The sequence below is a fragment of the Hylaeus anthracinus genome, unplaced genomic scaffold (genome assembly GCF_026225885.1).
Source record: "Hylaeus anthracinus isolate JK02 unplaced genomic scaffold, UHH_iyHylAnth1.0_haploid 13740, whole genome shotgun sequence".
NCBI classification, from domain to species: domain Eukaryota; kingdom Metazoa; phylum Arthropoda; class Insecta; order Hymenoptera; family Colletidae; genus Hylaeus; species Hylaeus anthracinus.
Window position 1 is genome coordinate 3,145 of NW_026534495.1, and position 27,105 is coordinate 30,249.

Consider the following 27,105-nt stretch of genomic DNA (forward strand, 5'->3'; position numbering starts at 1 on the left):
TAGAGAACGCGCCGCGCGCGTACTGCTTCAGAACAACTGAAACGAACGACGAGAAAGAAACGACGTCACTGCGCTATGCTACGACGACTTGCATCTGTCTCTAGACTAGAAAGAAACGTGACACTTGGTGACACGTTAGATTTACGGGGGAGCTTTCTTCGAAGATGAGGATAATAAATCGTGTCGCGCTGGATATCTCCGCCCAAGGCCTCGTTAATGGCCGCGGTGTACAAACGACGGTACAAATATAATGACTGGAGAGACTGTAGAGACGCTGGAACTTTAGGACCACCTGCATTCTGCTACTGAGCGTTTCAGCGTACCTTTAAAAACAGCAACAAAACTACCAGATTAATTTCATTCATACTAAAAACTGTATCAGAATATTCATTAGCTTCTTAGCTTTCTTCTGGCTTGTTTACGTGCTGACGTAGATACTATCTTCCAAGTAGGTAGTATCTTCCAAGATACATTCTCTTTAAGGGTACATTAGCATTCCTACCACCATTTGGTTAGGTTCTATCTACTATTCCTGGACTTTAGATTGAACTTGCTACTTGGTAACCTAGCGAGTCCCAAACAAAGGATTTTGATTCTTTTTCCATGATCCTACCAAGATCCTCTTTGTGGATCCTTAAAGTCACCGTCACAAACGCTCAGGTGCCATTGCCCTAAGGTTCTAACAGACCCAAAACGAGCACACGCGTTGCGAACAGCAAGCAGTGACCACTGCCCTGTAATCAACAGACCTTACCCTTTCAACGGCTCCTACACAACAAAGTTCAGCTCTACAGCTCTCTCTAAACTGACCCAATAGGATCACTATACTCGTACCGTAGACTGTACTACATTCGCCACAAAGAATCTTCTTATGCAAGGAGCAGGAAAGACGTAACGTTAAGTTTCTGTCGTGCGAGGCTAAGGTTTACGCGCTTGACTCGACTCCGTCGAATATCAACAACGAGACAGGCGTTAAGAAGCGGATCGCCGAACGAATTCACGACCATGATCATCAAACCATGAACACTTCGACGAACGGACTGCATTCCGCCTGCGGGGGCGCGGGAACAGGTACGCGTTTCTCCAGTTCCATTCGCGGCAGGAAAGTGTCGATCCGTTGCTCCGCTGTCGGCGTGGTCGCCGTGGGCACCGTCGCCCCAGGTGCCAGCTGCAGGCACTCCGCGGGTGTCAACTGCAACAGAGATTCACACTCCAATTAACGAAGTATCCGTAATTTTTACAAAGAAGTCCCTTGGCAGAAGATTTCCTTGACCATGAGAACGATAAAAGAGAAAAAAAGTTAATTTTTTTTTTTTTTTAGTATGAATTTTCGGTCACTTTCTGACGGATGTTTAGTACTTGCTGAATGATTTGACCTCTTCAGGATTTTACTCAGATTTGTCAAGATTTTACTAAAATTTATAAAGATTGTAGTCTTTAGCAATACTTAATCCTCCTCTCCTATGTGAAGACTGTGAAGACTGAATTCAGTAAGACCGAAATCAGCCAAAGGTTACAAGTAAACATTGATTTGGTTTTAAAAAAGAAGTTTTTCTTTTAGCGAGCAATACACTTATCTGTACGTGATAAATGCGTCTTTAGGTGAAAAATGGCCCAAAAGTATGGCGAGGTCGGAAACCACCGTAGTAGAGGAGGGTTGAATTTATCCTGAAGGACTCGTGGAGTTTTTAAAAACACTTTCGTCTATCAAGTAAAGCGTGACTCAGCGACAGTGGTTAAGAAAATCTTCTTAATTAATAAATAAGAAAGGAAAGACTCTTACCAATGCAGCCTGCTGAGGGATCGCCGCGATGCCACCAACGTTCGCTGCATTATAATAATTGGTGGGGCTGACTGGCGGCGAGGGATAGGGCCAGTAAAAAATCGGTGGCGGATAAGGAGCTGCAAACTGTGGTGGTCCGCGTGGTAGCATCGCAGCCGCAGGTGGGAATATCGCGACAGGTGGTGGTGGCAACATCGTGCCTCCTAGAGGGAAGAACAAGAAGGGAGACAATCAACGTTCGATCGAGTTCATTCCATTGATCGTACACTATCGAAAGGATGAAATGATTACAAGCATCGATCCCAAAATTCCTCCCTCTTTTCCTCGACGAGCAGAGATGGGCGTCGTCTACATACAAAAATTATTTAAATACAAAAAAATAGAACGAAGGCAATTTGATCTTTATGTATTATTCCACGATTAATTGCATCTGACAGTTATTCGTTGGATAAAAACGCCTTGAGTTATTTTTATTCGACAAATATAATATATAAATTTATTCGATACTCGAGACTTTTATTTGGACAAAGACTTCACCTATCTCTGTCGACGAGAAACTTTCAGATCCTCCGAATTGGTTACCACCGAGCAATGATAAAACCCCTTTCAAAAATTTCACGATCCGAACCGATCACTTTTCGGATCGCAACACGAGCCTGAAAGTATTATGCTCGAAGCGCGTATTAATTCGTTTTGCCAGCTCGTGGATTAATAGACTTCCGATAAAATTGAGAAAAAAAAATTGACAAAAAAAAAAACCAAAATCTGATAACACCCAATAGATTCTATGTATGTACAAACATAAGAAGAGTACCCAACTATGTAACCACACCACGATTCGTGGTCGATGACATCGTGCAGAGAGATGTAATAAGAAATGTTTTTACTTCTTCGTCACTGATCGTGGATCGATGATTTTGATTTCAGTATTCCGTCGCATGGTCTCATCTCTCTTTTTTTTTTTTTTTATGCGCGTTCCCGCAACCTGCACGATTTCACGATTAATTCGATGATTTTCTACGGTCCGTGCGAAACTTGTCGAATTTTTGGTTCGACGTAAGTTCTTTTGTAAGTGGAAAAATATCGGAGCCTCGCAGTTTGAGGTGTTTGCTTTTTCTAGGGACTCCGAAGAGTTAGACGTCTCGCTCGGACCGTAGAAAAGCACGTCATCCAGAGGAATAATGATTTGGACTTGGCCTACCTGGAAGCACAGAAGTTAGTATTTGTAGATCCCGCTACCAAACAGCAATCGACACTGCACCATTGTAACACGATATATACGTATGTTTTATATATATATATGTATGTATGTATGTATGCTACATATATATATATGTATGTAGCACCAACTTGCGATTTCGCCCCCTCTGCCAAATCACCAAAAATTCACTCAGACTCTCCCTCTCTCTTCTTGCTTCCCTCTCTCAGACCTCACTCGCTCTTTCTCTCCCATCTCTCCTCATTAAAAGCCCTTTTGCGTACGATCCTCGATGAACTAAACGAACGTTTTTAAAGCAACAGCGTTCGTATCATAGTACTAAAAAAATCATTAAGATTAAATCGGTAAGAATCTTATTTTTTTACGAGCGCAATTCTATAATTCACATTGTAAAAAAACGTTTTGGCGGGCTTCAGCGTGGATTCGTATCGCATCGAGGCATTTGCAGACACAGGGGTCGTAAAATTAAGAGGGAGTCTGTTCACCGAGGGTTGAACAGAGCGTAAGGAGAACTGGTCACGTTGAATTAATAAAAAGAAAGGAACAAACACGGTGGAAAAGCTGAAGAACACAATTTCGCTGAATTTCAAGAGAATCAAGTAAACAGATACACAGGGTGTGTCATAAACTAATGGAACCCACTTTAGCAATGGATTGGGGGCATGTAATCATCAAGAAACTTTATATTAACATATGATGTGACCTTGTTCCTGAATTATAACCATTTTTGTTTCGAATATTTTATTTAAACTAATATTAATGTAAATTATATAATATTATATTATACTATATATATTTATCCTACATATTTATACTATGTATTATAATATCAAATATATAAACCAATGGCTATAAGTCGGGGAGAAGGTCATATAAGGCATTTGTTTCATGTTATAATATTCGCAAAGTAAAATAAATTTCTATTTAGATTTGTATATGACTCTATTATATACGTTTGCAAAGATTTCATTTTGCATAAAGATCCCCAGTTTATTGATGACGATTGGCACCGTCATCATCCTGAAATATCAAAGTAAATGCCTTGCAAATTGTCTCAAAAAAAAAAAAAAAAAAAAAAAAAAAAAAAAAAAAAAAAAAAAAAAACTTCGCTAATTTTTGAAGTTTCAATTTTTCCGTACACCCATACATGTATACACAACCGTTTCCGTCAATGCTTGTTCCAATCCGCCGACTGAAGTGATCCCCATCCAGAACGCAACCCTGTATAATCGTAATGCCCGTTGTGAATTAGGTTACGGAGTATCAATGGTCAGGCATCGTTCGTTAGATCAAATCACAGGGGCTGGCTGTGTTAATGTCGACACAAGAACTGTTATGCCCTCGAAGAACCTCGTGACCGTTCCTTTGGAAAGGGCTGAAGTTAGGGAAGAAGATGGATCGTGGCGACGATTGGGGTAGGTAGGTGGTACAACACAGACAGAAAAAAAAAAATACCTGGCAGGAGAGCACGGAGAGACAGCTAGAGCAACAAAGAGAGACCGAGAGTCCGAGAGAGTAAAATAGAGTACCTATTGTGTGAGCGAGAGCAAATAAATAAAGAGTGAGTGAGAGAGAGAGAGAGAGTGAGAGAGAGAGAGAGTGAGGGAGGCAAGAGTTACGACACAGAAATCTCCAACTTGATCTGTAGACACCAAAGATACCTGCGAGCCCAGTGGAAAAAAATGTATAGAACGTAACAGGGGTACGGTGGTCGTAATTTTCATGAATACCCATGAGAAACGGGACGTCCAGTGGCGGATACAGGGGGCCGCAAGGACCCAAGTTTAAATTCAGTGGTACCCATGAAACGAAATCGCACTTAATATACGATATTTTCTATTTAAATATAAAGAGAAATTTCCATATCTTCCTAGCTATGAAAAAAAAAAAAAAATAGTCAACAGAGTGACACCTCAAAGAAAATCAATCGAACGACGTTAACAGTCACCCGTGCCCATGAAAATTACCACCACCAGGCGAGGGTAATATAATCAGGGGTAAGAGTCCACCAACCCGGCAAGCAAAAAGATATGTATGTCCACAAGGCACATTTATTAAACATGATCGTTCACCATCGATATAATCGTCGATATACAAGAAAAAAAGGTGTATACAAGGGGTAAAAAAAAAAGATCAATATATACTCTCTCGATTCGTGTGTGTTCGTGTGTATGCGTGTGTTTGTGCGTGTCCTATATATCCCAATAGATAAAACGCAATCGAAAAAAAAAGACGTCCTGCCGTAACGAAAAAGAGAGCAAGAAAAAAAAATATAGAAAAAAAAAAGATGGAGAAAAGATGTGTCGCACAGAACTGAAACACGTCCAGCTTGTTTTTTTGATTTTTTTTTCGTCACCGAGCGATTCGATTAACTTTCGCCAGGACATTCACGATTGGCCGTGAACTTTGTGTCTGTTTTGTTTAACGTTACTTGGAGACCCTTGCCCGCCTCGTGAATCTTAACACTTCATCCACCAAGACCTAATTCGCAGCCTTTCCAATTCTAACATTTATATACAGAAACCTTTCGTCGGTTCTCCACTTGCCATGATCAATTTGAAGAAATAGATAAGGCTTCCGATACACCAAGTATCCGTAAGTTAATCCCAACAATTAATACATATATATTATTACAGAAAGTTCTCTCGTAAACTCTTTTTAAATAGAATAGTAGTCAAAGCGTTAATTAACCGCGTGAAATCTCAATTGCACCGACTATATGCAATTCGAAACAACGATGGGCAATATTCTAAATTAAACAAATTTTGATTTGAATTGCGTGATAAATTCACAATGAACGACTTAAATTCAACCGTTCCATCGAACGAGTTGCTTTGACTTCAACAAAATTCCTTTCACGAGCTTTACACGATCTGCGTACTCGACTATGTTCCTGTATAGCCTGTCAAAGCTGCCAGGAAACATCCTGTAAAGTTCCTGTAAAATTCCTTCGACGAACTTTACAGGATCCTCACTCTCAACTGTATGTTTATACAATTTTCTACTAACAGAGGGTTGAAAGGATTCCGAAAAGGGCAAGAGTCCGCCACTTGTTTCTATCCGAAGGCCCCTAAATGGTGTCTAATTAGTTCACACAAAGAACGTCTCTCGGTCAGCCTCTGGATAATAGCGACAAACGTACGTACTGATAATAACCAGTACCGGCGACAATTAGTTAAATGTAAATTTGCAAAGGGACGACACTGTCAGTCACCATGTTAGCGATTCACAATAACCAGACAACACATTCAACGCAATAGGAAAAATGCCACGGCCTTTGATATGACGAGCTTCGTTTGAGTTAGTACGGAGGACGATAGTGTCTATAATGCTACTCCCTCGCTCGTTCAATTTTCCATCCTCTCGCACCCTGTCACTCTAACTCCCACACAAACGAGCACTCAACCTTTCTTCCCCTCAGTAGCCTGTGGATACGTGTATAATACGGCTCGTGTGAGTGCCCAGCGAAAGCTAATGGCAGGTAATACACATTTGGAAGAGATTGCGAGTCGGTAAGTTGAGCTACGACGAGGATCGTGAGATTTAAAAATTAGGCTCTGCATCTGTTCACGCGTTACTAGATCAGGACAGAAGTTCATTCTGTTAAAGAAGAAATGGGCGGAATTTTAGTCGAATATAAAAGTCTACACAGCGATTTATTTGCAGGGTTCCTTAAATTTAAGAAGTTCGATTTAACATTCGACGTGAAAGATAATTCGAGGTCTAAGGTAAGCTTGCAAAATTCTTTTAACTGATTCTTTACACAAAAATTCAGTGGTCCCGTGCAAGTTTAAATTAGATAATTTGAGGTGTTCGAAGGTAATACTGCGAAATTCTTTCTAGTAATTATTTGCAAAAATGCATTGATTCTATTGAAATTTAAATCGACTAAAAATAAAAATTACACATTCTGGATTGTGCAATCAAATTATACTTGAATTATGCCTCGAATGCATCAAAGTTGCGAATAAATTACTGTACGATGTTCCTATCTTTCTCGTTCGTCATCTGTTATTCGAATAAAATTTTGCCCACTTCTGAGAGCCGAGATTCCTCGATCGCTCGGTTTATCGACGCACAAAGTCCTCCATTCGATGCACGCGTGTCTCGTTTATCGAGAAGGCGCATCTTACGTACCGTACGGGCCGCAATCATCGATGGTAATGGTATTTGTAATAAAGGAGTCGAGCTCGTCGAGAAGTTCCTCGAGATCTCCCTGTCTCCTAAATCTAACTTCGACTAGAATTAATTTTACATCGACATTAAGATTCTTTTGGGACAAGAAGGGGCCCAGAGTGAACGTCTCCACGTGCTCGATCGATACATTTATTATACGTTTTCAAAACACACCAAGATGCGCCCCCATGGAGGCGACGCGACGCGGATACCCCATAAATCTCGCCGCGAGCGTCCGCGATCCCTAAACTCTTCGCGAACACGTGGCTGCTTCGATCAGCACATCAGCTGCTTTGATCATTTATCTTAGAAGTTTGCAGCAGTGTTGGGCAAGTTGCAATAATCGTGGTTTCAGGTCGAGCTTTTAGAAGTCACGAAGTTGCCAAATGTGAGAGATTGAAATTGAAATGGTAATAATAAACGTGACAGTAATAAATTACGATGGGTAAATTACTGATTTGTGTGACCAATGCCTCGATGCTCAGAAAAGTTTAATAATTTGCCTCCAACTTTTACGAGTCACAAAGTTATCAGAGGTTTATATCCAAAACGAAATAATAAATCGTAACGTCTAAATTACTGAATTGGCCAATTGCCTCATTGCTCTGAAAAGTTCAACAACCTATGCCTATCTCCGACAATTTTATCAACGATAAGATTAAGAAACGGTTACAGATTCTCAGATTGCAGAACACGAACGCGTTCACCTGACAATACGTGCTAACGATTGCTACCAAATTAATTACAAATCATTGCTCAACACTGATCTGCACCACCTTGCACCATCGTATTTTCTCACGCGTTTCCCCGATTTCGATTCTTTTGTATCCTTCTCGAAAGGCCTCGAAGCCATTCGAATTACTGCGCTGCGAAGAGTTAGGACAGCTCCGAGGGGTTGCCCTTCCGTTTCGCGTCGCCTCGCGAAATCTAATTTCTAGGATGTCTATTAATGCTAGGGTGAAGCCGAATCAGGAAGCGTAATCCCGACGTAAATATATAATCGGCAGGCAATACCCGATTCTCGAGTTACATTAGTAAGATTGGAATGCAAAGTGTGCGCAAATCTCGGATACCAAAGTGCACTCTTCGTGGCCTGAGCGGTGCTTTTCTTCGTCAAGAAGCCAATAAGAAGTAAAGTATACCGAGTGTTGGTTAACAGAGCCGTTTGATTATCTAATGATTGAAGTATCGGTGCTAAAATTTCAACCGTGAATGGATGTAACAATTTGGAGAATAATATAACAGCACAGGTAATTAGTAGACCGTGGATGTTGATGCAAGTTCATATTTTCTCGGATGTAGAAAAAAGATTTAAGCTTAGATGAAAGTTTGTCTCATTTTCTAAATTTTCATACGGATTTCTCCGTACTTTCGTTTCCCATAAACGCATAGAAATCCACGGTCTAGTAATTAGACACAGTCTCATCCTTGCGCGCTTCAACTCATTGTACTCTTCAACCTCTGAGAACGCGCGAAGTATCGAAGGCCGTGCACACTTTGCACAGCAATTTGTAAACGACAAAACAAGACTAGGTATACCAAAGCAGAGATGGGCAAAATTCTCGTCTGCATAAACAATTTCAAACGGTCGAATAAATAATAGTATTCGAATCGTGGTGATTAATCGATCACCATCGACTAAAACTACACCGAGAGAAACGTTCCCCACCTCTGTACCAAAGTACTACTACTCGATTCTATGTAATACGCTACCGCATCCTGTCAAACAGAGAGAGGCTTGTGCGAAATTATGTAGGATTACATGTAAAAGTACAAGAAAAAAAAATTGTTACGAGATATGTATGCGTGTGTGTGCGTGTGTGTGTATTTGTGTATGGGTACGTGTATCGGTAGGTGAGGAATGCAAGAGGAGGGGAAAACGGAGGAACAACTTTGAGGAGGGGAAAAAATTATACGACTAATATTATAATGAACGTAGTTACGCGAGGAAGAACGAAATTGACGCGATTACGTAACCTTGTTTGGTCGTGAACGATAGCTAACGAAGAAAGATCGTTACAGGTACTTGCAGGTATGCACGTCCCTCCACAAAACCACGACATGCAAACCAATCGTTTCTATACCCGCGGACTTTATGCTTCTCAGGCAACGACGATTTGTGTTGCGCGTTTCCGCGTTTCGGAATCGCCTCGTTATTGCGTCTAAATGTAAAAAAAAACGGGGGCCGGGGGGCGGGGGGGAGAGAGAGAAAAAATGATAGAAAGAGAACACGTGGCAAGAAGAAACTTTTTTTCGCGTTAACACACCAAGTACGCACAAAAACCACACAGAGAGTCGGAACAAAAGGCGAAGCTTCCTGATCGCGAAGGACCATGAAAAAGCTTTTTCGTAGGCATGGCAGTATGCACGATTGTCGTTCACGCGTACGAACATTCCACGTGGTCCAGTCACTTTAGAATTCATTGTGAAGATATTGCTGATCTTCGTGGGAATTAATGATTGCGCGATTATTAACAGAGATACACACGAAGGATCACTTTAACGCGGATATTTTCATAATTTTGTTCGTATTTTAGTGTGTTTCAGTGACTGGAGTAACGAGTTTTCCGCGTAGACTCAATGTTGCCTCATCTTTAATAATTATATCCAGAAATGAGCGAAATTTTATTTAGATAAAGTTTCGAATAACGAGTAAAGAATAACTCGCTCGTTAAATAAAAATAAGAAGCGAGATTATCGAATGAACGCGAGTAAATGAACATTTAAATATTTAATTGAATAAATTTCTGTTCCTTTCATTCGTTATCCGTGGAATAAAATTTTGCCCATCTCTGGTTCTATCCACCAACTACGTTATCACAAAATATTAAACCGTGGAAGAGCGTCGAAAGGGTGAACACTGCCGACACCAAGTTAACAATCACAAGTTACGAGGCCTAGGTAACGATACACCGTGGGAGAATTACAGAGATTTGCATGTATTAAGTGTTATTAGGATGCAGATGATAATTGGATCTAGATACTTGGATATATTAGCAGTGTTTCTCAAACTTCACCTTTCGGTAGACCTTTTCTCGTGGAGTGGAGTACAATTTGATTATGTTTCAAATGTATACGTAATAACATATTTGAAATTAAATTGCTTCGTACTTTGCAATTTATATTTAAACATAAATGAATTTTGTATAACCGTTAGCATCGAGAAATCTTCATTGCTTTAATTTCAGTTAAAACAATCTTGCTCGTAAAATAAAAATTAATTACCTCTTATTATTTTGAACGAAAGCAGAATAGAAATTGATGAATATGATTAGAGACACAAAAAAATGTTAACGAAACTGTACAAACGTTGAGCAAATTTAAATTTGATGAGATGATTAGAAATAAAGTGAGGGATGTTAGAGAAACACTGTATTAGGTGTCCCAGCAAATATTGCGCATTTTAGTCACCTTGCTTTCTGGTTATTTGTAAACCATTTATCGAAGTGAAGTAGTATCGTAAGTATCGATACATTATTGGATAGTTCGTGTTTGTGCTGATTACAAAAATATATCCTGCGTTCGTTTTCATTGTTCGTTTGGTTTATCTTTCGAATGAGTTGCGATAAAATAAAAGGTTTGATGCGTTCGCACCATTATCGGAAAACAAAACTATAATTCTATTATTAAAACTACGATTCACCCAGTGTACAGTCCAGACTTTGTTCTCTGTCCGACTATCACTTTCCTGAAGCCATAACGTAATCATTCAGCAATTTGATTCAACAATTACGCGTCCAAAAAGAACCATAATGGCGTTACTGAGGAATACATTCATAGTTTGGGTGAAATCATATTAAGATTTTGATATTCGCAATACTTTTTGGGACACCTTAATATTTACTCGAAGAAATCACTGATCAATTTGATTCCTGATTTCAATCCGGATCTTTCAGTTCCTGGATCAGATTACTCTATCAATTGCTCAGTTGATAAACGGATCCAAGTAATTAACCCAGTTATGGCAGACGTCCTTCCAGAAAGGTTTGCAAGTATGTTAAATAAAACGCGTGGAAAAATAGAAACTGGTCTATGTAATTCTATAAATAATTCAAAAGTCTCGCGGAGTATTATTTCTGTAAATTCCTAGATTTCCTTCCAGATGGTGGATGATTTTAGAGATGTCTGAAACTTTTGGCACTTCAACTGGTTATAATAAAATATTTGAAAAAAACAAATTCAGCCATATCTGGGTTAACGAATCCTTTCTCTTCAACTTCAGCCCTTTGCACTCGAGAGGTGACCGACTTCCTAAAGATAGAATATTCAAGTATAATATTTCTTTATATTAATTTGTATGCAAAAAACATCAGCTGTAAGAAGTATGACAAATATTTGCAAAATCACTCGGAGTTGCTAGTCCAAAGTAAATACATGGAATGCAAAGGATTAATAGTTGAAAATGTCTGCTGGCTACACCTCCTTGGTTTGCATCGTTCGCGAAGCCCTCGTAACGTTTAACACAACTGTCCAATCGATGGACGTATCTGCACCAACCAAGAGAATGTTCGCGTAAAAAACAATAATAACACGTTCGAGCATGCTGTTCCGATTTCCTGTTTGTAGCTTGAGTACTCCCTGCGACTTTCGACTCAACACAGACGTACGTGAACGTCGAAACGCGTTTGTTTCTATATTTTTTTTTTTTTTAGGAATGTGGCGAGAGGCTAGAAATGGGTTTGTGAATTTCGTCGTGGGAATTTGTCTGTCACGTCGGACCTGTTCGACTCGGGAAGCTCTCGAGCATTACAATGCAAACCATTTGAGCGAAACTGCGACGTAACCGGGCTCATTGTTTTTTTCTTTCGTTTCTAACCGCGCGTAAAATAGATGCCGCGTAAAAGTATAGCTACCCTCCAAAGATTCTGGAGCTTAAGAAATCGATAACATTGGATGGAATGTCCATTGCTTATTCACTAATAAAAATATTTCTAGCAAAATATATAAATTTTATATATATATATATATGTATATGCTTGGGTCTGTACTTAGATATTTGTATATATAACATATAAATTTATATGTATATATTTACACATTCATATAAATCAGGAAATCTCCAGAGGAAAAACCTGAATCGGAGAGTCCTCGATCGCGTTTACGTTAAAGGCACTTTGTTGCACATTGCGTGAAACGACACGATCTTCCGCGCGAATTATATCAGAGTTCACACGACAAAATAAGACGCCGTCTACTAAGAATAAGTGACGTCTAAAATGTGCATGTTACATTTCATAAAAAAGAAATATATATATATATAATAAAGTAACACATAAAACACTCTAAGTACTGTTGCTCGAAATAAGTATCAAAATGGAAAACAAGTCTGAAAATTGGAGGAAAGAGTCCAAGAACAAAGGGCCTCTAAATAACAGTCACCGTACACCGATACAAAAGAGGGAGGCTTGCACAAAGTGCTATGTGGAATGTCAGGAAATAACTATAGCGAACAGAATCATGTACTGTGTACGTTCATGGAGAAACTGAATCGTACGTCTTAATAATACGACAAACTTTTGCACAGCGACGATGCAAACGAGAAACATTCTCCAGTGTCTTTCACGCGTGAAGAACGTTTCGATCGGTCGTCGCAAAAACCCACGTGGAAGCTACTCTTCACGATACGAAGAATCAGAAGCCTCGATTATCGTGAACGGAGAATCGATCGAGATTTTGCTCTAGAAACTGGCCCAACTGAAACGAGCCATTTCGACGAGGGCAGTGAATGAGATACAACCGTAAGAATGATGAATTAAATAACGAACTTCCAGCTACCGATGCATGTATACAGTGACCTGTGGAAATCGATCCCTTTAAATATCTGGTCGTGAAATTGTCGATCATACTGGCAAATGTATTAGATAAAAAGTATGTAGCTTTAAGGAGTGAATAATTTAATGTGGTTAAGCTTTTATTGAAAGTGTACGAGACTTCTGGTACTTCCATTTTAAAAGAAGATATTGATCACTCCACCTACCGAAAGCTATCTTCTTCAACTACTCTCTACAACCTTCCTTTTGTCTGATACATTTGCCGTTACTACCGATGCAGGTATATCCAAGAGAAACGATTTAGATAGGATACCCTATACATGCGTTGATTTCATCAAAAAGTGAGACATTACTTCATAAAGGAACGAACGTTGTCGCATTGGACGATAAAGGCGACCAGTGGAAAGTGTATGGAAAACGGAGCACCCGTTAAATGAAGATCCTTGATTACTGACTTGGTCCGTTGTTACCGCGGCATTCGACACTGGCACGGCTCGATCCTTCAAATCTGAGGATAAAATTGAGCAGGGTAAGGCAAACCAGGTGCCGCAGTTGGAGCTTGAGCGAACGCGGCCGCTGGCGAGTGCCACGTGGCGCGTTTCGCGACGGTGCCGGATGCGTCGGGCGGGAAAGCGCTTTCCCATGATCGTTTCAATCCCATTATGGCGGCAGGATTCAAAGGTGCCTGGACGATGGGCGTCAGCAGACCGTGAGGCGCTGGTCCCCGCAGAATAGGGATTCGCGAAGGAACATTGAAGAATAAGAATGGCGCATGTGTCGGTGGTTGAGCGTGAAGCGCCGCAGCGGCCGCGGCGGCAGCGGCTGCCGCTGGAGGTGACATGGCATAGGCAGGGATCTGATGCTGATTATGTCCAGGTAGCGCGAGCGTCTTAGTCGTGGCCGACGAAGTTGGGGATGCGGGAGTAGTGGAAGTGGGCGGTGGATTGGAGGCTAAAGCCATTAGCCAGAAATCTTGGTTTCGTAACGCCTGCGCTTGAGCCTGAGCTTGAGCCTGCGCTTGAGCCTGCGCTTGAGCTTGCGCCTGTGCTTGGGCTTGGGCCTGCACTAACGCGTGAATGTCCCAGAGGGGAGGTTGCGCCGTCGGTACCTGTACCGGTACCGGCGTAGGCGGAGGCGGATGTGTCAAAGTTGCAGGATTTTGTGTGGTCAACGTACCGGGTGATAGCAGAGCCTTGGTTGACGGCTGAGTTACCGCACCTGTCAATACCAGATTCATATCGTCCCCGCTGCACTGGAACACTTCGATGTACCGTTGTTTCTTGCCATATATCATGTATCGATGATGCCGTTGCGACGCGCACGCGAACGCCGAACTTTCGCTGTCCATTTGAATGAACGCCTCGCCTGAGGGCTGACCCTAAAACAAAAAACAAAGATAATCACACGTTAATTAACTAGTTACATCAACTTTTCTTCGCTACTGTTTCAGTTAAAAATTATAATAAATGTAACTAACGTAATAAATATACTTACTTGAGCATTGTAAACCATGTGAACACCTTGGTAGACGATATTCTTGGAATGCTCGCCCATAAATTCGAGAATATGTTCTACGAGAGCTTCGTAAGGAAGACCGCGCAATCGAACGCAATCTTTACGCGTACCGGACGTGATGATGTGTTGCGGAAGTATTGGTGGAAGCTGTGGGATAGGTGGCGTCGGGAGTACGACCTGTTTTGGGTCAATTGCCCTGTTCAAGACCTGTAAACCATAAAATCGATATGCAAATGAATCACGTCTATTTTCACTTCGTCCCTTCTTCTACTATTTTGTACCCGCATTATTTTCACGCACCTGTTGCACCTCAGCAATTGTACTGCGAAAAAGTTCGATATACCGACTACCAATGCAATCTCTGTGTTTGCTCAATGCCTTCACAGCGTCTTCTTCTTTCGCAAAAAGAACGAAAGCGTCTCCAGTTGCTCTGCCATCTGGTTTCTTGACAAATAGGACTCCGTCTTCCCCGTCTAACACGTGACAGGGCTTTTGCCCTGATAAAAAGAAGTCCAGCTGTAAAAAATAATACGCGAATGAAAGGAAATCAGAAACGCATGGTGGAACGTACAATAGGAAAGTTTTTTGTTCTTTTAGTGCTCACCACTTGCTTAGCTACACAGTCATATGGCAAGCCTCTCATTCTAACAATGACTTGAGCTCCCCGTGACAAAAATGCGTGAGCCTCCCCACTTGTTCCTCCTGCAACGCCGACGAAATCCTCCCCAGAAGCCTTGTAAACTTCTATGTATCGTCCACCCATATGATGTTTATGTCTTTTTAATGCCATGTCTCTGTGTTCTTTATTAACAAATCGTACTAATGCTTCTCCGTTACGTCTTCCCATAGGACTTAAACACAGAGCTACGCCACCCCTGGAAATCAACGAAATTAAACAAAATTGCGATACAATAGAAAGCACTGTACATAATTTTGTAAGTTATTGCGTAACAGATAAGAGAAAGAAATTCCATTATTTATTCTTGCGTATTACTACCGCAGTCATCGCAAGAATTATTAATAAAATTGTGCGGTGCATAAAATTCATGATCCCAGATAATACTTATCGCTATACGAAGTGACATAAGTTTTTAAGATATGTTTACCACCTTGAACTAAGTAAACACAACAATTTCCATGAAATTTTGCATAACAATCTAGCAGAGTTTGAGAATCATGTGAGCAATGTAAATTTATTTATGCGTCAGATATAAATGTTTACCTTCTTTACGCGCATCCAAGTGGCTTGTATACAAACACCATAACAATTATTACAACTTATTTTTCAGAATTCTTGTACTTAACGTTCATGTTTAACAAGTTTCACTTACTTGGCAACATTTAAGCCACGAAAAAATTTTGCTATGTCCTGGTCAGACGATTGCCAAGGAAGACCTCGTGCTCTTACTACACAGCCATTGTCAACTTCTTCATCTTTTGAGCTGCAAACAAACATTAGACAGAGATGACAGAGTAACTTTCAGAAGTAAGTCTAAAATAAAAATAAATAATAAATATTACTCACCATATACCAGGTTCTAAGATAATATTAATTACTTCAGGAGTTTGGAAAACGTGACCTACAAAAAAGTAGAGAACAACTGTTAGTATGCATTCAAATGTATTCGGTATATTGAGAATATTTCAAGAATATTGTCAATGGTAGAAACAGAATAAGCTCATGGATCTGCGTCGCCCATGTACCGACTACGATCGTGACTCATCGATCCAAAAAATCAACTACGATACTATTCATGAAGATCTCAATTTCCAACTATTTTTGTATAATTGTCTAGTATCGAGCGTTCTGAAACTACGCTGTTTCTATCGCGAATATATATTTTAAGTAAATAATTAACACAAAAACTTCCACCTTAATTCTTGCGATCATTGTAATTAAATAATACATTGATGATCAATAGCCTCATCCAACTATGCACCCACATCGTCAAAATAAAACCGAGTTGTAAGACAGTTTACGTTTATAAAAAAAAAAAAGGGATAAATCACGAGGTCTAAAAAGTGAATTCTTTTTTAACGAGAATGCGATGCTTTAAAGAGGGTCAAGCGATGCGGTAGATTTCACAATTGGTAACCTCGCTTCCTTCTGGTCAACACGTGCGTTTGCAATGCAGATTCTCTGCCAAGAGAAAGTTTAGTAAACTTCCTACATAAATGTCCATGAATACGACATTGACCAGCTCATTCTGTAATGAACTCATCGAAATCAATTTCCCCCGATTCCAAAGTTTTGTTCAAAATTAAACCCATCGCGATCCAGATATTCTCATCTCGGTACAATTTTGTGACTGCAACATGTTAATGCTCTCATCAAAACATTCCTGAAGTAAATCGATTAAAAGTATAATTGTCGTTTCGATGTCTTGGTCGCCGCAGTTAATGAGTTTCCTTTGTAATCATACACCAGCGGTTCGGCTCTAATTTCTCTTGCCCGAGCAAAATTCCCGCGATTAATTTGCCTAGTCAGTGCATAACGCGTCAGCACGTCCATCAAAGAATTTTCACTCGAAATTGGTCTTTTGTTCCGATTGCATCGCCAAGAGCAAATAAATTTTGTTTAATTTTCATAAATCAGCGTGATAAATACGAATGTAAAGGAAATATGATCCTCTGCAAGCAGATGAAGCGAAGTCAATGTTCTTATACCGTCGCGTACAGACCAAAGAGCAATCGATGGCGCATGTGCTTTAGCGTGTGCCAGCGTTCGCCAAGCGTGTAGCACATGTGCCTTCGGCTGCGTTTGGCTGGTCTACACGCGCTTAACTTTCGATTCTCGACTGTTTTACTCATCCCCTTAACGCATCTGATTACGTAGGAATACGTATGTATAATATCAGCACGATAACTTTAAGCACAGCTGAAGTCGCGTTTTTAAACCTAACAAAATTCTTTACTTTGTCCTATATAAATTCGCTCCATTTTGAAATACAAATATTTCTATATATTTGTGTAAAGGTGTGAGCAACTGGTGAAAAAGTGTCATTCGTTTTCAATGACAACTACGTCGTACGTGCTCCGCAAGAAGCAATTATGTTTGCGAATGCACGCACGCATTTGACACACTGGCACGCAAGTGTACAGTCCATTTAAATGGAAAACTGTTTGGAGTTGAGCACCACTGTGATAAGGAGTATATTATGGCCGTCACCGCTTCTAACATTACACAGCTTGACCCGCGATCATAAACCATGAACACGCAGAAGGGACCAGTGTGCACGGACCTGAGACATATACTATTCTCTCCCTCTCTCCTTTTTCGTTCCGTTCTCTTATTCAGTCGTTTTGTCTCCTTTGCATTCGCTTATGCTAGCCTTTCTTCGTTCGCGCGTGCAACGCAACGCCGGGTTAGGTATCGTTCGAAATAGAAATATTTCAAGTATAACGCGAATAGTCAACGATAAACAATTGAAACGAGTAAATCATCTTCGAGCATTTAAGTCGGATGGGAGTATAAACGATTTATGTAGCATTTAACATTATTATAGTTCGAAAAGTCTATTTGAATATGTTCAGAATAATTACGAAAAGAAGAGAATCTTATATAATTTATTACTTCGACAGTGGGTATTGCAGAGACTATAAAACAGAATATAATTTCTTAGAACATAGAAACACACTGATAACAGAATCTTTTATGATGTAATCTTCGTATATGTTCCACGTGGGGATTATTTTAAGAGTTGTTTAGATATTTTTGGTGTTGTCAAAAAAAAAAAAAAAAAAAAAAAAAAATAATAGAAACCGTTTGCTTTGTGAAAATTAAAATGAATGGTTTTTATATTCATTAAATGAGATGGAACTTATGAGTGTATCTGAAATTCGTTTTTCTACTATACAGATAGTCTTTGCGTGTGTGATTAGAGAAATTAAATTGTTTCAATGACCAAATCTTTGATTCCTCTCTAGATCCAACGAGTTGAAATCATTTATGCTCCCATAATGTGGAAAATTTATGAAACCTATTCAGTATCTATGATTAGAAAGACATTTTGCTCGGGTCAGAACGTGAATAATTTTTCGTAATATCAAACTATGAGTACATCATACAGGAAAACTAATTTCCTTGTTATTTAACAACAACTTAGACTTTCTTCAATTAAATCTTGCATAGAATATATTCTGACTGTAATCTGAAAGTCAGTGAGAGTGGAATGGAGTTTCAACATTCCCTGTTGCGTATAACAGAAAACTCTAAAATAATACACGCGATTAGTATCGAGAAAAACAGCGGAGTTTCCTCGATGATATTCCCTTTTTTGGAGTACGACATATTATAGGAAGAACTTTTGCTTTTACAGAGAGAGTTGCCTTGAAACTCACGCGTCCTTGAGTATTGTGGATGAAAAAGGAGAGATTCATAGTCCAGCCACGTGCCAGTTAAGAATAAAGCAGGATTAATTTGAAAGCCTGCATCTACATCTTTGTTAACGCGGCAAGATTCGAATTGTATTTAACCGTCAGCGATCCGATGTCGAGCGATTGTCGACAAAAATCAGAAAAATCAGAAAAATCAGAAATCAGAAGATCTAAACAGCAAAGGGTTAACAAGATACCGATTACGATCCATAAAATTGAAACGAATCGAAATGTTACGTTGGTCGATGGTGTTAAGAGTCCACGAAAGATAGAAGTATCGTGTATGAACCTTAATCTTTGAGAAATAAAACCACTTTTTTTTTCCATGCAGAGTTGCTCGTTAATTAGAAAAAAAAAAAAAACATGTGTCGCTATCGGCCGTAAGAGCAGATTAGATATAAATTCGTTTTACACAGTTTGTGCTATGAGCCGAGAGGAAAATACGTGAAGTCGCACGACTTACCATCTTTGATCATTCTTTGTATCACGCTGATCATATCCTGTATCTCCTTCACGTGATAGTCGTTTTCCGTATCGGACGGTAGACCAAAATCTGATTGGGATCAGTCAAGGATAAATTATCGCTTCTTAATCGATACAGTTCCTATCGCGACGAAACCGAGCCACGGATTGTCATAATCGATGCTTTTACGTAATCGTGCGCGACATATCGGGATATCGAGTCCAAATATTATCAGGCCTATTATTGCCTGAGAATATTTATCATTTGCTTTGCTCCAATTTTACGAGCAATCTTTGCCTTCGGAAACCGACTCGCGTTGAAGGGATGTAGCAAGAATCTATATCTGTATTTCTTGTATGCTTTTAATGGAAGTTGAAATCGGAGTAGTTTGTTGAATAGAGTGTAAATAATACAAAAGAGCAACAAACCGGGACGTTAAAGGACTTAAGGTCGAGAAAACGAGCAAACTTGTTACGTGCATAATTATCCGTATATCTCGTTTGGTCGTCGAGTTGTTACCAATATCTCCACCGGGTTGACCTTTAAACCGTGTTCCGCGCGTGATAAGACCGCGATGGCCACTTGGTGGGACTTTCATAAGTCATTCGGTTGATATTGGTGTCGTGTACATTTTAATTTCGTCCAATTTTCACCTAACTTTTGTATTAAAGTCTTTCTGCATTCTTTTGCTCTTCATTTGATACCCTAATCAAAGAATGATATATTTCATTGGTTGTAACGGTAATCGAACAGGAAATCTACTTTGTACTTTTAAATGGAAGTATAGAGAATTGATTCAAGCATTTACATTTCTTAATTGAACGTTTTTACTCTATTTTAAACAGGATATCGTATATTAAGTGGAGTGCTCTATCTTAGGAGAGTTTCTTTTAAATAGTATCGGATTATTCATAGACGTAAATTACTTGCATATTTTCGAATCATTTAGAATTAAGATCGAAACGTTAAATTAAAAATATATTTATGCCAAGCACGGATCGGATCTCCATTTCTTTACTGTCGGTTTGCGCTTATAAAAATCTGACAAAAACCTGTTACGAATTATTAATGGCTTGTTTACAGAGATTGAAGACCGTAATGAAAATTAAATGGTCAGTAATGAAAACGTTAGTCTCCTTAGCGACACTTCCGGCTTTTTTCTTGCATATTCTAAACTTGTTTAAGTGAAATACAAAATAAGGGCAAAGAAAATAATCGAACGATTATATCAGCGAATTCGAGCATAGATTCCTTTGGCTCGCGTAAATCATAGTGATCGCAGTTGAACATAAAAATTGTCAAGGGAAGACAAATACTTAATTTCTTAGCTCGAGGTCTTCATTGGTGAAATAGATAAACTCATCGGTTTTGTAAACTACTCCAAAAACCAAACAAATATTTCATCTTATTATTCGATAGTATAAGCAAAATAAAAGACTATCTCGCTTGTATAATTTTTACAAGGTGATCAGTGATCACCAGCGATCACTGATACCACAAAGTAAAGTATTTTCTGAATCGCTCAAATATCAACAAAAATTATACTCGTACTATATAATAATTATAACAAGTGTTTAATTGTTTATTCCGCGAGCTTCTTTCGACATTCGATAATTCGATTAAATAAAAGAAATCATGAGATCATGAGACGTCACTAGGGTCGATCGATATTTGTGTATACTGTATCTCGGCAGCCACAGGTGGTTTTGTTTTATTAAGGATAGATACAGCACACATTACAATAGAACGAACGGAACGATTATAATCCGTGGGTTCCAAGTCGAGCTTAACAACGAGGTTGGATTGGAACCACGTCAGGTATCAATTTGCATTTATGGAGTAGCACTTCCTCTTTTGGATTTAAATCTCACCTACGAGTGCGCGGCTTCTACACCTTTCATGCAAATGCAGGGAAATATGGAAAGAGCTGATATGCGCACACAGATGCGAGGCAGGTTCTTGTTTTCTTTTTTTTCCAATCCCAAGGAAACGAAAATATAACCATAGATCGAACGACTCTGCGTTCATAGGAGTGCAATCGTTTTTGTCCTTCGTAAATAATTTCAGTTTATCGAAATTACTATTCGCATACCGTGTGCTTGGAAATTTGGATATTTCTTCGACAGTACGTAGCAAAATTACTGCGCAATATTTTCGAATTAAAAAGTAAATATATCCGAGGAATGGAAGTTGTACTATTAGACTAGTATCTATTAAATAAAAACGATACTCCTAATCGAGACCACGGTGTCTTTCACTCGAATGAATTTTCCCTCCAATAAATTTTCCATGCCTCCACAAATGGTAATCTCATCCCTCTTCAAATTTTCAAAACAAATGAATCATTACCGGACACTAACACACCGTCTAGTCTTCGCTGAAGTACCAGTAACCCGTCAATGTATTCTACAAGACTGTAAACTATTTAATGAAAGAATTTAACGATCGATTCTTATGTTCTCAACGAAGCAATGTTAAACACGACCACGAGGAGATCCTTCGATGGATATACGCGTGTTCAGAATAAACGTACCTCGAATTCAAACCGTGGAGCGTTCGAAGGAACGTCGAGATCCCAGGATAATTCTGTCGTCGCTTAGAACGAATCGAATAAATAATATAGCACACTCCCGCGAGATCCTCGAAAGTTCTGCGTTAAAAAAATCGAGCGGAGACGGACGCACGATGGGTGAGTAATATTCGTGCTCGAATATATTGGCCCCACGAGAGCCGCAATTACACGATACGCGCACCCTCCGTCCGTTTCCAGACTGACTTGGACTGACTTTACACACCAGCGGCCAGTTCGTCGTCAGGTTCGTCGAATATGTTGGATTCGACTTCTGTCGCGCCGCCTAACGGCCGCACGCCTTGGAATTCTCCTCGTTTCGACCATAGTCGTCGCCTTGGGGCGATCAGACGGTATCGAAAAACGGAATCTTTACTTTTATCAATGAATCGCGACGATTCCGACGGCGAACAAACGCGCGGATCGAAAAGTGGCTACACGGTGGGCTGGAAAAACGATGTAGGCATGAATTCGATTCGTGGGATGCTCCTTTGTATTTTTACAGGCCTTTTTAATTGAGTTTTTTGAGTGCCCTCGATCCTCGAGAGAGGGAGCGACTTGTCAGTTTGGTACGGGATTAGGACTGTGTAATGATGCGAGTATTAGGTTGTCCCGAAAGTTTCTTTCGCGAGTTGCACTGAATTATTTGATGTGGTCGTGTTTATATAGATAGACAATCTAATTTCATAGATATTCATGTTGTAACAGTAATGGAGCAAAATGAATCGTGTACAATTCAGTAATGTAGCATAAAACATATAATATTGTGCATGTATTACTTATTAATAAAGCGAAAGAAACTTTCGGGACAACCTAATATATGGAAGTGAGACAATGTTGTTCCTGTTTGTTGTTTACATTTTGTAACGAAATGTTAATCTGAATCGAAGTTAAACTAAAATTTAGGAGACGTGAACGAGAGAAAACCAATATAATATAATTAATTAGGCGTAGAAATTATTCCTCTGGCTTCATATTCAATCTATTATAAGTTTAGTTTAAACCGAAATAATTACCAACATTCTAGGTTCTTGACCTGGGACTCTGTTATAATGAATCTGTACATATCGTTACAATCTACATATATGTATGTACGAAGTTTGATAGCCATGCGTTTTTGCTTATTGTTATTATTCTCACAGATTACACAAGTGTGCTTGGTAATTACAGTAATTGAAAAAGAGTAACAACAAGCAAAATTCGAAGGCTACTAAAAGTTTGTATGGATGCATTGCAGCAGTGACCATCAGGTTGAGACTTAGGTTATGTGAATAGATACATTGTAATAGAGTTGAAACTGAGGACTCGGAAGGCTTAGAATGAGCAAATAAGTATATCTACTTTAGCGACGATTAAGTTTAAACTAGAGTTATAAATTATTAAATACAGAGGCACAGAATTAATTTCTACGCCTAATACATAAAAAAAAAAAAACGAACACGACAGATGGCGCCATTAACCAATGTGGCTGAGAGCGTTATGTATCTTCGAATAAGCCTTTGAATAGTCTAAATATTCCAATACTCATGGATTCAGCTGAAATGCTCTAATATAAAATAAATTCGACAATTAGTCCCTGCCACGTAAATTGAGAAGGACATACCTAAAATGTCGATTCATTATGCTTTTATTTGACTTTTTCGTGCTCCATCTCCTCGATAGAGGGAGCAACTAGTCGCACTAGTGGTCCTGCGACGTAGAACGACGCCCATCGACAAAGGTATGCGCAAAACAAGGAAATGACCGAGCAACATCGAATCGTTAATTATGCGATTTGTAAAAGGATACATTCCAGCATCTCCTGTATTCCAAAGGTCGAAAGTTCCCCGTGGGTAGAGTAGCAGGCGACGAATTCCTTGCGGAGGTCGTGGAAGAAGTTGTAATGTTCTGGCAGCTCGATGTCTTTGTTGCAGGCCTCTGGATGCAGGCATTGTCTCAAAGGCGCCTGTCCGTCTACGACGAATCTCGGTGCGGTGCCTGACGTCACGCAGGACATGGAAGACCACCATGCTTCGAACTTTTTTTAAAAATCAAATTTTGTAAAAGTTGCTTCCCCTTGAGTCTCCCGCAATAAAAACAGTTTTGTGGAATGCTTCATGTAATTAAAACATGAAAAATCCTCGAGATATAAATTTAAAGAAGTTCTCACTTTCATTGGTAATTAAAATGGATATGCGTTTAAGTTGGCCAAGGGAGAATGAGGTTCCTGGAGACCTCACTCTCGCTTCACCAGACGATACATTCGTTCTCAGTGAAACTCAATTTTATTTGTATTGCCAACAAATTTGGTTCCTTAAAATTTAACAAAATTTGTATACTTTCTATAGACAAGCATATCGACATCATTGTGAGAAAAGCACTGATGCTTTTCCTACGTGTAATGTAATGTGTACATGTAATTTCTACATGTAATTAACACATTAATTATTTGCTAAACAAAAAGAAACCCACTAGAGAAACTTGCTAAACTCATACTTCTAGTCTTCAACGTTAAATATTTGTTCGATGATACGATGGATTACGCGAATTCAGCTACACTTATCTTTTTTTTTTTTTTCATTCAACGCAGATCGAAGTTATTAGTTTCCTTATCGTTCGTATCGAATGTACATATGTGGATGGAAACATTGTATACATTTGTGCCGGACAAATTTCAACGAAATATTTAAAGATTAGAAATTTAATTACCTGCTCGACCGCTTGCTCCAACGGAATTCCGTGTTCTCGAACCGTTTTCTCGGTTAACGCTGGAGCATGCGCCAGTGCTGCTTCGCTGATAACACCGCTACTTCCGGCGACCGCCGGATTGTCGCTACCGGTTCCAGGCGTACAGCTTTCGTCCATTACCATCGGTCGTACAATGTACTGTTGCCTTCCCAGCACCTGCAATCGTTAGATCCATAAATAACCAACAGTGTAACAAATTTTTTGATAATTTAAAACTGCACGAACTGCATGAAAATTTGAATTTGCATAAACATCCACAGACTATTTGTTACTGCTACTTCAACTACATTTGACTCAAGCTTTATTATTGTTGTTCTTTCTTAGTCTCTGCGTTACCATACTTCCCTTATTGACCAATCACACGTGCCCCTGCAATTCTGCAACGCGTCATACACCATCGCGAATGGGTTACATACCAACAGGGGTATGCAAAGCATGCAACGAATACATCGTGCGAGTTTAGTTTAGTCGAATTTTTTCGTCTTTACTCTATCGAGTAAGCTACATTTTGTGCAATTACAATCTGACGTAACAGCGAGAAATTATGCGTTCCCGTCTTTTTCACCTTTCCTCGTGTAATTGCAGGTCCGAACTTCAAATCACCTTTACGTAAAGACAGGTATATAATGACCGCGCAACATAGTAGACGAATGCTTTTTAGTGGAATCGCGTAAAAAATATATCTTGAATAATCTTCTCGGCAAATTGAATTTAATGCTTGTTACAGTGGCAAATTCAACGCGAATAGTCTTCGTTATAAAACGATTAATTTCGCGTTGTCTAGATGCTTAGATGATTATCGAAATATTCGTGAGATTCAGAGCTATTAATACGGTTAATCATCTCGATATTTGAGTCGATTTCCTCGATCTATATAGATGTACGATAGGAAGCGTTTTGAATCTCTGTTTGTGTAAAACTATCCCTGTAAGAGGTCACTTATTAATTACATAAAGATTTCAAGGGACGGGGAGGTTTAAAAAAATCTGAACGTGACATTACCTGGGGAGGGAGGGTTAAGAGTCATTCTTACGTAATATTTAACTACGAATCAAAATAGTTTCCTCATTTTAAGATTGTTTCAAATCTTACCTTTAATTATACCACGAATTTCCCAGAGACAAAATAACTATTTAAAAAAAAAAAAAAAAAAAAAAAATAAACATCTGTGAATTATAATAACGTGTTTTAGTGTAGCTAAGCCTTTTCTAACAACATACAACTATTTAAGTAGAGGAAAACTCTAGTTACAATATTATGTAAGAAGACCTTTACGTGTCTTTAATTGGGGATAGGGGGATCAAAAATGGCCAAAATCGTCCTTACGTAATTAACGAACCCCTAATGAGTCCCTAACGCACTATACAATTATCCAAATGAAATTAAAAAAACGGTACACCGCGAGTCTTCGTAATTGCACCGTGGGTCATTAATTACAACGAGAAATTTGGCGTGTAATTACTCATAACACGCGAAAGGAACGACTGGCAGAAAATCCAGGAGTCTACGAAACAAAAAAGAATAATAAAAGTAAAACGCCACGGACACGTAAGCTTTTACTATATTTCCGAGTGGAAAGTGGTGGGTTTTAATCGAGTGCAAGCGTTTAAAACGAGTTTCTCGTTTCGAAACTAAAAAGAGATCGAAAATTTCACAATGACACGTTGCAAGGTAGACATTAAAAACGGGACTCGACATTTTCTAGAAGCTGGAGTTGGGTAAAATTCATTTACATTTGTAAAGAAGAAACTTCGCTTGTGGTGTTATAATAAAGAATGCTTCGTTACGAATAATGTTTAAATAATAGAAAATGGCGAATCTAGAATTTACTCTGAATTATTACCTCTCTTAATAATTAAAATTCTTCGATACTTTTAACCTTCCGATGGATATTGATTCGACATTATGCATTTAAGTAAAAAGTGCTCGGACTATTCATTTCACAGATAAAAAAAACAAAAGCCGTTTAAGGTCATTAGTGTCATTTTTTAATAATATATTTTTTTTTTTCTAACAGCAAACAATTCCGTGAATTTGTACACGGTCGTGCCTGTGTATACTTCTAAGTCGATATTTATGCGAATTCACATTTTTATATACCCAGATGAAAAACAGATACGTACATTTAAATGTCTTGTCTTCTAAATGCTGTGACGTGTATTTTCTTTTTTACATTTTGTAATATTTATGCATATGTACACCACCTTGTGTACATTCGTATATTTACACTTGTTAATGCATACTCCTAAGGAGAGTTGAGAATGTTAACCACATAGGAGTTCAGGTGTCAACTGTTAAGAATCTATCTAATGTTTTTATAACATCCGAGATTATCTTAGGTATGACCCCTTTAGGTTAACCCCTTGCACTATTTTCACGAGTCAGGCTCGTTGTTGAATCTAATGCGGCTTTTTCCGAGTCTCGGCATAGTGCAAGGGAGTAAAGTACGTTCGGTAATTTTTTTCAATTCACTTCGCATGGAAATCTTTGAGACGTGACAATCTT

At 39.1% G+C, this 27,105-nt stretch overlaps 1 protein-coding gene and 1 long non-coding RNA gene across 4 annotated transcripts; one reads left to right on the forward strand and one right to left on the reverse strand.

The window, feature by feature from the left end:
- Positions 1-464: 464 nt before the first annotated feature.
- Positions 465-25,057, reverse strand: LOC128892673 (RNA-binding protein fusilli-like). 3 transcript variants are annotated; one of them, XM_054153212.1, is made up of 11 exons: positions 24,562-25,057; positions 23,662-23,890; positions 19,305-19,394; positions 15,990-16,044; positions 15,796-15,906; positions 15,069-15,339; positions 14,765-14,980; positions 14,444-14,671; positions 14,168-14,327; positions 1,784-1,986; positions 465-1,192 (listed from the first exon to the last, which is right to left on the reverse strand). In XM_054153212.1, exons 1-11 carry the CDS (start codon positions 24,721-24,723, stop codon positions 1,013-1,015), a joined length of 1,905 nt encoding a protein of 634 aa, XP_054009187.1. In that variant the 5' UTR covers positions 24,724-25,057; the 3' UTR covers positions 465-1,012. The 3 variants fall into 3 exon arrangements, with proteins under 3 accessions (XP_054009187.1, XP_054009186.1, XP_054009188.1); XM_054153211.1 differs by having other exon boundaries at positions 14,126-14,327; positions 24,562-25,009; XM_054153213.1 differs by lacking the exons at positions 23,662-23,890; positions 24,562-25,057 and adding an exon at positions 21,838-22,099 and having other exon boundaries at positions 14,126-14,327.
- LOC128892675 (uncharacterized) lies at positions 22,479-23,963 on the forward strand. Its single transcript, XR_008461137.1, has 2 exons — positions 22,479-23,593; positions 23,787-23,963. It is a non-coding gene; the product is annotated as an uncharacterized LOC128892675 (long non-coding RNA).
- Positions 25,058-27,105: the final 2,048 nt, after the last annotated feature.